This window comes from Acipenser ruthenus, chromosome 50 (genome assembly GCF_902713425.1).
Source record: "Acipenser ruthenus chromosome 50, fAciRut3.2 maternal haplotype, whole genome shotgun sequence".
Lineage (NCBI taxonomy): Eukaryota > Metazoa > Chordata > Actinopteri > Acipenseriformes > Acipenseridae > Acipenser > Acipenser ruthenus.
The window spans coordinates 3077188-3091556 of NC_081238.1; the positions used below are offsets into that span (position 1 = coordinate 3077188).

The 14369-nt window shown below is 39.2% G+C and overlaps 1 protein-coding gene across 2 annotated transcripts in view; it reads left to right on the forward strand.

The window, feature by feature from the left end:
- The window catches only part of LOC117967637 (uncharacterized), a 66402-nt gene that overhangs the window by 18384 nt on the left and 33649 nt on the right, over window positions 1-14369 (forward strand). For both annotated transcript variants that reach the window (XM_059015472.1, XM_059015471.1), the window contains exons 17-27: window positions 295-441; window positions 920-1183; window positions 1309-1432; window positions 1980-2145; window positions 9009-9186; window positions 9726-9872; window positions 10318-10581; window positions 10709-10832; window positions 11689-11854; window positions 13164-13326; window positions 13703-13749. In XM_059015472.1, the coding sequence (XP_058871455.1) occupies window positions 295-441; window positions 920-1183; window positions 1309-1432; window positions 1980-2145; window positions 9009-9186; window positions 9726-9872; window positions 10318-10581; window positions 10709-10832; window positions 11689-11854; window positions 13164-13326; window positions 13703-13749 (1790 nt within the window). The remainder of the gene's footprint in view (window positions 1-294; window positions 442-919; window positions 1184-1308; window positions 1433-1979; window positions 2146-9008; window positions 9187-9725; window positions 9873-10317; window positions 10582-10708; window positions 10833-11688; window positions 11855-13163; window positions 13327-13702; window positions 13750-14369) is intronic.

The following is a 14369-nucleotide window of genomic DNA, read 5'->3' on the forward strand; positions in this document are numbered from 1 at the left end:
ATTGAATCTGTTCAAATGTTTCCAGTTCAAAAAGGTGGATAAAGGTGAGCTGCAGCTTGTCACTGAACCTGCTTAATATTAAAAGATCCAGGATGAAGTCATTCTGAAGTCATTCTTGTATTCCTCTTTCAGAAAAATAGATATTGGGGCAGGGGCTCTTACATAACTTTTATGGGTGCTTTTTAAAAAAATAAAAAGCGATTTCAAATTTCAACTGGAATTAAAATACATTTATAATTAATTAATTCATGCTTTTTTTAAAATCATCTTTAACTATTACTTGTCATATTTCAGATAAGAGAGCGAAAGTAAAACTGGAAAAAGCCCGCTGTCTGATCAGCTTGCTGGTGGAAAAGGAGCGTGCTGCTTCTGGGAAATTAATCTCCAAACTCGCAGAGAGGGACCTCAATCTCTACAGGACTCTTAGGCTTCATCATGACAGTGAGAACCTCACTTATTATCCTTACTGTACTGAGTATGCTGATCCCAGCATGATATAGTGGAAGTGCCTGTACATACATCACAGTCTGTCACACCTCAGAGTTTTACTGAACTGCTTGTCACAAGTTATTGAGGGTGTCAGAATTTGTGGCTATAAGGAAATGTCATCCATACGTAACATACATGTCAAACTTACATTTTTACATACAGTCTGTGTAGAGAACAGCTTTTCCAATTGTGATGAAACTTGGTTAGGATATTCTTTAGGGAATGTCATCACCCATTACACAAGTGACCCTCCAAAATCCACTAATTTCTGTCACATCCCTCAGCAAATATTAAACCAGAGGTTATATAGAGGAATTTGTGCGCCTGTATCTACTTTCTCTTGATAGCTCTTTCTCATTAATCTTGTATTTATAACTGTGGCGGAGGATGAATGTCACTGACATGATTGTTCTGATTTGTAATGTTTCAGGTAGGATTCTGTGTCATATGATTCCGGAGTTTATTGAGAGTACTGCAGTGCTCAATGGGCTGCTGAAGGAAATGCAGGAGATGAAGCTGCTGAGTGATGGAGAGGTGGAGGAAGTGAAGAAACAGCCCCACCCAAGTCACAGGATCTCCCACCTGACACGCATGGTGATGAAGAAGGAGGATGCCATCAGAGAAAACCTCCTTTCCAAACTCACAGAGAGGAAACCCAAATTCTACAATATACATAGGCCTGATTTGGACCCAGGTGAGATCCTCACTCATTATGCACTGCAAATCATGTCCTTGTTCTCAAAGTTTTATTTCAGGACTGTTTTACCTGTAATAAGAAAAGGTGTAGATGTGTTAATGTGATTTGTGATGCTGTTTCAGTTGACAGGCTAATGCAGGTGCAATCCCAGTTTGTCGAGAGTGTGAGTGATGCCGTGATGGAGGGGCTACTGAAGGACATGCTGGAGATGAAGGTGCTGAGCGATGAGGATGTGGAGGAAGTGAGGTAGGCTCAGCTTCCTATTCCATTGTATCCCAGTATCTGTGCCAGCTGTAAGTAGAATAAGCATTGCTTAGGGATGCAGCAGCTCAAAAGGGAGCAGGGTTCAGGAAAAAAGCACATTTTGTGCTGTTTTGTATTAATTTTAACATGTAGTCAATTACAGGACAGCAGCATGCATATAATGAAGGCTATTGGACACAAGCATCTTACTAAGGAGCGGTTGAAAATGTCTTTGATGTTGGTGTTTTCCTATTTCTGTTTTCCTCACCACACAAATACTATTTATATATATATATTTGTTAATGCACTTTTAAGAAGCATATTTTAATTTGTGTTGCATGTTATACACACAGTGTGTATTATTTAAGGGGAGTCAGTATTCAGTGTTCTTTCCTATTGGAAGAATAATAGTTTGGTTAAGACTGGAATACACTGTAGTTACTATGAACATATGCATTACAGATTGATTTCTCTATGTATGAAGGCAGCTGGATCGACAGATAGATTCTTATCCTTAGCTCTTCCACATTTCTTTATTATTCTGTTTTAGGGATGCTCCCCAGAATACCGGGCTCCAGTCCTGGTTGGTGGAGCAGATCAACAGTGGGCGGTACCCTGGTCTGAGCTGGACCAATGAGGCACTAAAACAGTTTAGAATCCCATGGAAACATGACGACCGGAAGGACTTGACACCTGAGGACACAATGATATTCAAGGTGGGTGTCAGATTTGCACATATTCTCTTTGTCTATATATATATATATATATACTCTAAGCACACTCTTAAACTCAGGGGAGATGTTCAGGAGGACATAAAGATGTTTCGGACTCCTGTAAGTGGATTGTTTGTGCACTGGGCTTGCAACGTATCCAGATAACTTTTAATGATCAAGAAATTCACACAGACTCATTCGATTTGAAGTTTTAACAAACCAGAGTAGTATCAGTACTCCTTCAGTTTATTAAATGCTTAAAAATGGATTGAGTAGTTACAGACTCGAATCCCAACTGACAGGCAATCTGGGAAGTCCAGTACCTTAACAGGTATAATAGCATTAATACTTCAATATGTTTATGGTTATAACATGTTTTGCCCTTAAGCTATGCATGCATAAATCCAAAAACGTCCACCGCTAAATCCTAGAACATCCAATATATCACTCTCCAGAACTAAAACTTTATAGCAATGCATGATTTCCATTACACGAGAGTAGATGTTAAAACTTCATGCTGATTTGAACTCGGCTCTCGCCAAGATAAGCACCAACTAAGACGTAGCTTTACAGTAAACTAATGTGATCCATATGTGTCTCCATCCATTTATGTTTTCTTCCATATGATGATGTAGATATCCTTCTGTCTGGTGTTAATGGCTGAATCAGTACTAAAGAGATATATATAAAGAGATATATATATATTCAAAATAGTTCTTACCTTCCAAAATATCTATGGATGTGTAAAATATAATGTAAGGACAGAAACGGTCTTTTAAAGGCAAAGACTTCTAAATAGGGGCAGCAGTGTGGAGTAGTGGTTAGGGCTCTGGACTCCTGACCGGAAGGTTGTGTGTTCAATCCCAGGTGGGGGACACTGCTGCTGTACTCTTGAGCAAGGTACTTTACCTAGATTTTTCCAATAAAAACCCAACTGTATAAATGGGTAATTGTATATGAAAATAATGTAATTGTATGTAAAAATAATGTGATATCTTGTAACAATTGTAAGTCAAACTGGATAAGGGCATCTGCTAATAAATAAAAATATAAATAAATACGACACCAACAGCAATCAGCTCGATCAGAGATCTTCAGAGCATGGATCACATCAGCTTGTAGTTAGCAAGTTGAGTGACTAGGATTTTACCTCGGTTTTTATAGAGTTTTTGCTTCGCTTTTTACGTCAGAAGTCATAATTAAATCTTAAACATTAATATGCTTTGACAGCTCATGTCCTTCAAGTGAATAATATTTTCAAAACACCCAGTAACTCCTTCTATAAGATTAATTAGCCATCATCCCCTAGTCCACCTCTCCTGCATCTCCAAAATATGTAAGGTGAACTTTTGAATTGATGTTATACTTTTTGGGTACCAGACAGTTCCTGAACACAGCATGCATGTGAATACAGTGCAAGTATATGAAAAATACATAGAAAGATGTGTTTAATATATAACACCTACTTTGTTTTAATTATTCCAATCCTGGGTTAAAAATATATTTCCCTTTTAACATCAAAAGACATCATCCTTAATAGATTGGCTTTATTACATGTAGAGATGTGGTTTAACAATTAACTAAAACATATTGGATAGGGGCTGGTAGAAGGCTCATATCAAACTTCTAAATCTGCAGTTATATATCCAATTATTTTCACTTAAATACCGTCTATTAAGAACATAGTCAAAATATAACAGTCCCATGAGGTCATCCAACATTAATAGAAGACTCTTCTGTAAGCATTTTCTCAGACGTATGGCATAACATGGTCCTATGCTATTGCTCCCCCTCACTGGTTTTTACCAGGTCGTCATTAATTTCTATGATTTAATGAAGCCATATATAGTTCACCACTGACTCCCCTTTCCTGTACCAGGAGGTTTTTCGTATTATGTAAAAGATCACTCATTATAGAAACCTTGGAGTTCAGACCCCCCAAACATTGAAACCGTTTCAAGCAAAGACAAGGTTCACAAATGAATTCCATTCTCTTTGGCAGATCCTACTATATGCCTGACACAGACTGGTACCATTCTGCTTTGACTGAAGTTTTTACTTTAAGTTAATTTCTACATTATATTCTCTTAGTTTCAAACTTAACAGTTCTTCTGTTAAAATAAAACATTTAGACTTATATTCTGTTTGAATTATTCTAGAATACCTGTGTTTAGCTTAAAGACTACTTTCAGATCAAGCTTACTTCTCTAAATAAGAGACTTGAGTGTGAACATTTGAGTTAATTAAATGAGATTCTCGTTTCTGATTTTCTCCTCAAGGTTATAAGCCTTGGCACCAGTAGCTCAGACAAAGACAAGCTTAGCCCATTTCACAGGTGATTTTTGGTCAGCGTGAACCCAACCTAGCTCCCTTTTTACTCAGACTTACAAAGATACGGTAATATTGTTACTGTTATAACAGAATAAACGGGAATAAAGAATGCTCTAACATAACTATAAGTTAATACAGAGCATATTATAACTTATTGTATGAGCAGTGTGTTTTAACAATTTGTTTAGTATTTCTGCTGGCTTTATATTCTTTAAAACACAGTTTCTGCTCTCAGTGAGTCTGTCAAAGCCACCACAGGTGTGTCTTTAAAAGCCTGATACCTGCAAAAACTTAAATCTTGTTAGCAGGGCTTCCATCTCTACATTCTCATGCCCATCATCAGTGGGAAGACTTCAAATAAATTAAACTGTTTCTATCAAAGAGACATCTATCTCTGCCGCATATGCCTTTCACTCAAAAAAGGTGATTGCACCTCGTACAAGGGAAGAGTGGTTTTAGTTTTATTCGTGACATAGGTTTACACTAATTTAAAAAATAAAAGACCTGTGATAGTTTGAACCTTCCCCCAGAGGACAGTGATTGATATTTTCATTTTCCCAAGGAGGGATATAGTTAATGCAGCAGCTCAATGCCCTATATGTCAGGAGACTCTAGGTTTGAATCCAGGAACAGTTTTGCAGTTTTCTATTTCTAAGTTATCCCAGGACTGAAAGATTTGGTCAGGTCAGAACAGAGGTTTGCTTGCTTGCTTTGTACTAAACTGTGGGGGTCTTTCCTCTCTCAGACCCAACAAACTACCTCCTAATATCTCCTTTTCCAAAATACAATGTGACACCTGGTCTTTGCCACCCAACTGGTAATAAACTGTCCCAACCTCATATTCATTGGATTAGGGGTGTTCCACAATCCCTAACCCTTTGAGACCAGGCCCATTCTAAATCGACCACCCCTGCACAATACTAGCCTTATTAAAAAGCACTGCACTTCATTGAATCAAGAGGTCTTGATATCAGAGTCAATGCATGTAACTGATGTTTCTGGTGATCTGTAGGCTGTAGTGCTTCCGCATAAGGAAACGCAGTCTGAGACACCAGAATGAAGTCTTGGGACCTGCTTCGAAGCCACAAGAAAAAAGACCTATAACAAGTTTATATTAGAAACCAACAAATAAATAAAAAACACACCAAGAATCAATAGTCACACTACCAACTACAAAAGAAAGTGTGGACATAACCTTGTGTACTGTGATTATTAACAGGACCAACATTTAGGCTAATCTAAGGTATTGCCACAGGCAGCTATTCCAAATGCTGGACTGCCATTATCCTTCTGTTGCTGAATACATAACACTCTCACACAAGGAATCAGCACTTACCTGTTTATAGAGAAATACATTGTCTCGAAATCTGAGGGTTCAGATTTCTTTACTTTACTTATTTCTTTATTTGCTCAGCACACACTCTTATCTCAGGGGAGACGTTAGGAGGACAGAGATGTTATTACTCCTAGTGGGGTATAGTTCGTGCTCTGGACCCGCAATATATCCAGATGACTAATATAGTACCCAAGAAATTGACAGACTCATGTATCTAAAGTGTTTTTTACGAATCAGGGTATGATCAGTACTCATTCGGTTTATTAACGGTTAAATATTGGATTGAGTAGCTACAGGCTACTTCATATCTCCAGCTGACAGATGTTCTGGGCAGTCCAGTGTCTTAACAGATGTTGACGTTAACACTTTAATACATCTTTATGTATTCGTGCAGCCTGCAGGCCTGGCCACGACCACGACACTAAAAATACCCAGTAGCCTATTTCAGCACATTCAACAAATGTTCTCCTATTTTCTAAACATAGCGTGAGTCCCTTATAGCAATACATGCAATACATGTGAGATAAAATAATAACTGATTAATGCTTACCCTTTAATATAAATCGTAAAGGAATATGACTGTCTTCACCAGGCAAATGAAACTGAGTTCAATCAGTCAGTTTTGATTCCATATACCATTGTCTAACAGGGTATTTGACAAAAGATTGTCTCATACAACATTCAAGTCAATTAGTTTCAATAAGTTTAAGTGGTATTTCCATTATAATTATTTATCCCTTAAAAGATGCACTAACCAGGCTTTTGCAAGCAATTTCCACAGTCTCTTGTTTTTTCAAGGCCAAAGTCTGTGCAAACACTTTTTTAGATATATGACCTATCAATGTCTGTTAAACCATAATTTTTTGCATATTATTTCAAGATATATTCTTATTTGTGCTAAACCACTAATTCCATAAACCTTAAATTCCAAATCTATAAGACTTGCAGCTTTGCTAGAGTGGAATGTAATAAGACCCCTCCTTTCTGGGGCTCCCGAGTGGCGCATCCAGTAAAGGCGCTCCTCGCAGGATGTGCTCTATAGCCTGGAGATCGCTGGTTCGAATCCAGGCTATGTCACAGCTGACCGTGACCGAGAGTTCCTAGGGGGCGGCGCACAATTGGCTGAGCGCTGCCCGGGTAGGGAGGGCTTAGGTCGGCAGGGGAATCCACGGCTCACCGCGCATCAGCGACCCCTGTGGCCGATAGGGCGCCTGTGGCTCTGCAGCGGAGCCGCCAGATCTGTGTTGTCCTCCGGCACTATAGGTCTGGTAGCATTGCTGTGGATCTGCAGTGCGAAAAATGACGGCTTGGAAGGAGCACGTTTCGGAGGACGCGTGTTTCAGCCTCCGTTTCCTGAGTCGGTGGGGGGGTTGCGAGCGGTGAGCCGGGGATACAGATAATAATTGGGCATGCTAAAATTGGGGTGAAAACCGGGGTAAAAATAATTGGCGACGACTAAATTTAAAAAAAAAAAAAAAAAAAACAAAAAAAAAAAAAAAAAAGACCCCTCCTTTCTCTACAGTCCGTACATCTTGATAAGGAGAGAGGCCCCTTTTTCCATGCAGCAGTTTCAAAGAACCACATTATAATGACTCCATCTGCCATCATTAGACAATAGTATAGTGGATTAACAACAAGGTACATTATAGTATATTATTACAAACTTAACACAAGAACACAACACCTTCTATATTCTATAATTCAATGGATATCATAATGTCTAGAGGTCTTTTTGTTCAATAGGAGAAAGAAACTGTACCACTTTTCCAATTAATTAAATCGAATACTGCTCCAGCTTTTAATGTTTTAAAATTATTTTTAGTTTCAAATATCGTGCTGTCTAAAAAAGGGTTAATCATTTATTTTATTAATTTGCAATACCTTTGTGTCTAATTTCTATCCGTTGACCATTATAAACTATAAACAGTGTCAATTAGCACTGAACCTTTTTTTAACTATGAATGGCATTATAAGATAAACTTTTAATTAATTTACTTCAGTTTAACAGTTGCTCCTAGAATTTATAATATTTCTTTATTTCTTTGGTGAATCCCTCTTAAGATTTAAATCCAAATACAGGCCAGTATAAATGCATTCAACTCTTATATTTTTTATAATGACAGAACTAGGCTTGACCCTGTTCTTTGTTCATACAAAATCCAGCCAAAACAGGTTTTTTCTTAAGACCTTGGCTGCTAAGTTTTAATGTTAATTTATATGTTGCAATGAATTCCTTTCTTATCTTGTTTTTGGAAACATAAATTTGTAGGTGTGATTAATGTCCACTTTTTAGCTTTTTATCAAGCGTCATGCTTTCTGAAGATAAGATATACAAGTGGTAAATCGTTCATTATATATTTTCTTAGAAATTCCCAGATTACTAAGTACTTAATTAAGTGTCCTATCAAAACAAGGGTGGACTGACCTATTTCATGGAGCAAGAGAGCCACCTGCTGGCGGTACAAGGATACTCTCTCTTTATCCTTCCTTCAAAAAACCTCTAACACTTCATTTTTATATCAAAGTACATTCCATATTTGAAATCGCATAGTACATGTCCAGCATATCCACACATTCCCAGCAGGATTCAGCTTCTGTGCCAGGTTCAGCTCTAGTTGATTCCACAAGAAGTCCCTTGATCCAATGTTTCTCCAGCACAGGTGTGGATTTCCATGGTCTGACTTCATTCCTATAAGATACTTGGACACGTTTAGCTGTACATATTACTTCTATATATTTCCTTTTGTTCACACCGGGTCATTTTGCAAGGTATGCGCTCCATCCAGAATTCTAAAGGAGGTCAAAACTCACTGTGATTCATATTTTTGGGCACTCAGTTGTTGCCTTGCCCTACATCATCAGTTGGCAGACTTAACATAACTGAATCTGAATCAGCTGATGAACTGTGCACTGTAGCTTACTGAGATCCTCCATGCAAAGGAGTCCAATGTTTTACTACACGGAATAACTAGTTCAGCGTCACCTGCAACAACATAGTCAAATTGTATTGTTTAACACTGACATAGTTATAAATTGAGATATTTCAATCCTTAATATAGTTCACTGTGAAACTGAACATGAACATTGCTGTGGATTACTGCATCCTCAAACCAGATGCTGATCAATTCAGCCCCAGGTCACTGTGAACCATTAAATCCTTTGTTGGATGTTTCTCAGTCTGTTCACATTTTATATCTAGGACTGGGCAGTGGTGACGGGTCGTTACAGGGAGGGTATTGACCAGCCCAATCCTCCTGACTGGAGGAGGCATTTCCAGTGCGCTATGGATAAAGATGAGTGCCTGGTGTTGCGTGCTGATCACAGTCGAGATCCAGTCGACCCACACAAGATATACTGGAGTGAGGACATATTAGCAGGTAAACCATCGAGTTTGGGTGTCCTGCCTTATTTATTTAAAATCTTGTTGTGCGTGTGTAACATGAAATAAGGTGAGTAAAGACATTATGCCAGCCATAAACTTGGTCCCTCGTAGTTATGTCCCCGTGTGACCATTCCTCAGTTCCTCAAAGAAGGGAAAGGCGTTAGATTTAGTTTGGAAATAATAAGCACTGCAATCAATCATTAGATTTGGCACCAGATAAATAAGTAGACTGTCTTACCCTGTTTTCATTTTAGATGGAATCTGTTCAAATGTTTCCATTTCAAAAAGGTTGATAATGGAGAACTGCAGCTTGTCACTAAACCTGCTGTATGTTAAAAGATCCAGGATGAAGTCATTCTGAAGTCATTCTTGAATTCCTCTTTCAGAAAAATTGTGGCAGGGGCTCTTACATAACTTTGATGGGTGCTTTTTATAAAATAAAAAAAACAATTTCAAATGTCAAGTGGAATTAAGACATTTTATTTAATTCATGCTTTTTTAAATCATCTTCAACTATTACTTGTCATATTTCAGATAAGAGAGCAAAAGTAAAACTGGAAAAAGCCTGCTGTTTGATCAGCTTACTGGTTGGAAAAGGGCATGGTGCTTCTGGGAAATTCATCTTCAAACTCGCAGAGAGGAACCTCAATCTCTACAGGACTCTTAGTCTTCATCGTGACAGTGAGAACCTCACTTATTATCCTCACTGCACTCTGTATGCTGATCCCCAGCAGGATATAGTGGAAGTGCCTGTACATACATCACAGTCTGTCACACCTCAAAGTTTTACAGAAGTGCTTGTCACAAGTTATTGAGGGTGTCAGAATCTGTGGATGTAAGGAAATGCCATCCATATGTAATGCACATATCAAACTTACATTTTTACATACAGTCTGTCTAGAGAACAGCTTTTCCAATTGTGATGAAACTTGGTTAAGATATTCTTTAGGGAATATCATCAACAGTAACACAAGTGACCCCCCAAAACCCCTAATTTCTGACAAATCCATCAGCAAATATTAAAATCTGAAGGTATATAAAGGCATCTGTGTGTCTGTCTGTATCTACTTTTTCATGATAGCTCTAATCTTGTATTTACAACTGTGGCGGGGGATAAATATTTTAGGAAGGAGTCTGGTCCATATGATTCCCAAGTTCATTAAGAGTGATGCAGTGCTCGAGGGGCTGCTGAAGGACATGCAGGAGATGAAGCAGCTGAGTGATGGAGAGGTGGAGGAAGTGAAGAAACAGGCCAGCACACAGTGCAGGGCCTCCCACCTGACAAGCATGGTGATGAAGAAGGGGGATGCCATCAGAGAGAACTTCCTCTTCAAACTCGCAGAGAGGGACCCCGAATTCTACACTATACATTGCCCTTATTTGAACCCAGGTGAGACTCTCACTCATTATACACCTCAAATCATGTCCTTGTTCTATTTTTTTTTATTTCAAGACTGTTTTACCTGTAATAAGAAAATGTTGTAGATGTGTTAATGTGATTTGTGATGCTGTTTCAGTTGACAGGCTAATGCAGGTGCAATCCCAGTTTGTTGAGAGTGTGAGTGATGCCGTGATGGAGGGGCTGCTGAAGGACATGCTGGAGATGAAGGTGCTGAGCGATGAGGATGTGGAGGAAGTGAGGTAGGCTCAGCTTCCTATTCCATTGTAATGTCTGGATCCAAGTATCTGTGCCAGCTGTAAGTAGAATAAGCATTGCTTAGGGATGCAGCAGCTCAAAAGGGAGCAGGGTTCAGGAAAAAAGCACATTTTGTGCTGTTTTGTATTAATTTTAACATGTAGTCAATTGCAGGACAGCAGCATGCATGTAAGTAAGGCTATTGGACACAAGCATCTTACTAATGAGAGGTTGAAAATGTCTTTGATTTTGTGTTTGCCTATTTCTGTTTTCCACACCACACAAATACTATTTATATATTTTTTGCAAATGCCCTTTTAAGAAGCATATTTTAATGTGTTGCATGGTATACTGTGGCAGGATGGCTTGCAGTGGTGAGGTGTGGTGACGGCACGGACCAGTTACAGAAACCAAAACAATGGATGGGCGGGTGAAGCTGAATGCAACGGCACTCCGCGTGTTTAATAAATCAAATAAACAAAACAAAAGATTTAAACAATCAACAAAACACAAAACAAAAAGGCGCGATGGCCAAACAAACAGAAACAAGTATATTTTTAAATATAGCAATTTTTTTTTATATTCTCCTCGCTCTCTCTCCGCTCTCCCATACTCTCCTCTCCTTTATCCGTGCCGCAAACAAATACAAATAATAATAAATACACACAGTGTGTATTATTTAAGGGGAGTCAGTATTCAGTGTGTTTTCCTATTGGAAGAATAGTAGTCAAGACTGGAATACACTGTAGTTACTATGAACATATGCATTACTGATTGATTTCTCTATAGATGAAGGCAGCTGGATCGACAGATAGATTCTTATCTTTAGCTCTTCCACGTTTCTTTATTATTCTGTTTTAGGGATGCTCCCCAGAATACCGGGCTCCAGTCCTGGTTGGTGGAGCAGATCAACAGTGGGCGGTACCCTGGTCTGAGCTGGACCAATGAGGTACTAAAACAGTTTCGAATCCCATGGAAACATGACGACCGATTGGACTTGACACCTGAGGACACAATGATATTCAAGGTGGGTTTACACTAATTTAAAAGATAAAAGACCTGTGATAGTTTGAACCTTCCCCCAGAGGATAGCAATTTTGATATTTTCATTTTCCCAAGGAGGGGTATAGTTAATACAGCAGCACAATGCCCTATATGTCAGGAGACTCTAGGTTTGAATCCAGGACCAATTGTGCAGTTTTCTGATTCTAAGTTATCCCAGGACTGGAAGGTTTGGTCAGGTCAGAACTGAGGTGTGCTTACTTGCTTTGTACTAAACTGTGGGTCTTTCCTCTCTCAGACCCAACTAACTAGTCCCTAATATCCCCTTATCCAAAATACCATCTGGCAGCCTGGTCTTTGCCATCCAACTGGTAATAAGATCCCCCAACCTCATATTCACTGGATTAGGTGTTTTCCACAATCCCAACCCTTTGAGACCCGTCTCATTCGATGTTTCTGGTGATCTGTAGGCTGTAGTATTTCCACATAAGGAAGCGCAGTCTGAGACACCAGAATGAAATACTGGGACCTGCTTCGAAGCCACAAGAAAAAAGAAAATGCACCGAAAACAAGTTTATATTAGAAACCAAAAAAGTAATAAAAAACACACCAATAATCAACCATGTGGACATAAAAAACACGTGGACATAAACCTGTGTACTGTGATTTTTTTTTTTTTTTTTTTTTCTTTTTTATAAATTTAGTTGTTGCCAATTTTTTTTTTCATTATTTTCTCCCCAATTTGAAATGCCCAATTATTTTTAGGCTCAGCTCACCGCTACCACCCCTGCGCTGACGGGAGGGGCGAAGATGAACACACTCTGTCCTCCGAAGCGTGTGCCGTCAGCCGCCCGCTTCTTTACACTCTGCAGACTCACCGTGCAGCCGCCTCGGAGCTACAGCGTCGGGCAGCTTACAGGCAAGCCCGCAGGCGCCCGGCCAGACTACAGGGGTCGCTGGTGCGCGGTGAGCCGAGGACATCCTGGCCGACCTAACCCTCCCTCCCCCCGGGCGACGCTCGGCCAATTGGGCATCGCCCCCTGGGAACTCCCGTCCACGGTCGGCTGTGGAATAGCCTGGATTCAGACTTGTGATATCCAGGCTATAGAGCGCATCCTGCACTCTAGCGAGTGCTTTTACTGGATGTGCCACTCGGGAGCCCCCTTTGTGTACTGTGATTTTTAACAGGACCAAACCTAGGCAAATCAAAGCCGCAAGAAAAAAGAAAACAGACTGAAATCAAGTTTATGTTAGAAAATGGGGATTTTTTTTAATAACAGTAGCAACTACAAAAGAAAGAGTGTTTATTCTCAGTCTGTTCACTTTATATCTAGGACTGGGCAGTGGCGACAGGTCGTTACAGGGAGGGTATTGACCAGCCCGATCCTGCTGCCTGGAGGAGGAATTTCCAGCGTGCGCTGGATAAAGATGAGTGTCTGGTGTTGCGTGCTGATCACAGTCGAGATCCAGTCGACCCACACAAGATATATATTAGCAGTAAGAGTTTGGGTGTCTTTATTATTATTATTATTATTATTATTATTATTATTATTATTATTATTAATCGGATTCATCTTTATGGTAACACAAAAATGTGAAGAAAGACAAATGATCAGCTGTAGATCTGGTCCCTCCGTGGTTATGTCCTCTCACAGCTTATCATCTTACACGCTCTGTTTAGGAGCTACAGTACATGCAGCCATTAGATTATAAACCTTTAATTCATTCTGAGAGGTTATTTAGTCACATGAGGGGCAGCATTTTTTTGTAAAATTGTGTTATCAGTGTCGCAGGTGGTTTCCAGTTTTTTCTCCACTTGTATTTCCTTGAGTTTTTCTCCTGTCAATATTGTGTTTTTTGATTTTTTATGCAGATGCAGATTCCAGATTGGAAGAAAGAGGCAACCGCTTGACCCTTAAGGTAGAGTAATCGCCCTCTTAACATCCCACATTCTCCTGCTCTATTTTTCTCAAGGTCTGATATACAGTGTAAGCAAAGACATAAAAACGGCATTGTCCAGTAAAACAGAAAGCATGCTGCCTTGCTGCCTTGCTAACAGCTAAATGGTGCATATTACATTTAAGAGACAGTCCTATCTAAATTGTGAGCACTGCACAATATTTTCCCCCATTGACAAGCAAAAAATATGCTGACTGTCTGTAGGCTAGCATGTATCACCATAAGCACTGAGTCCGTGCTGGTTTTTTGGTGTTTTTTTTTTTTTTTTTTTTACAAAGAGGAGGTCATTTTGGTTATTATACTAATGGTTTTGTATATAATATAATTTACATCAATATGGCAATCTCAGTTCAATCAGTGTTCTTATTCACAGAAGAGGCTCCCATAAGTAATCTTTTTGTGAAGTTATAATTCAAGATTAGACAAAAATGATAAACACCTGCCATAACACTGTCACTAGGGTGTTCCTACCTGGACACTAACCCCTTTAGTGAAGTTAAGGGTCAAAATTTCCAACAAGGCCTGTTTTACATCAGTGCTCTCTGTCACAGAAAGTTTTCTTGACAAACCATCTAGAAAAC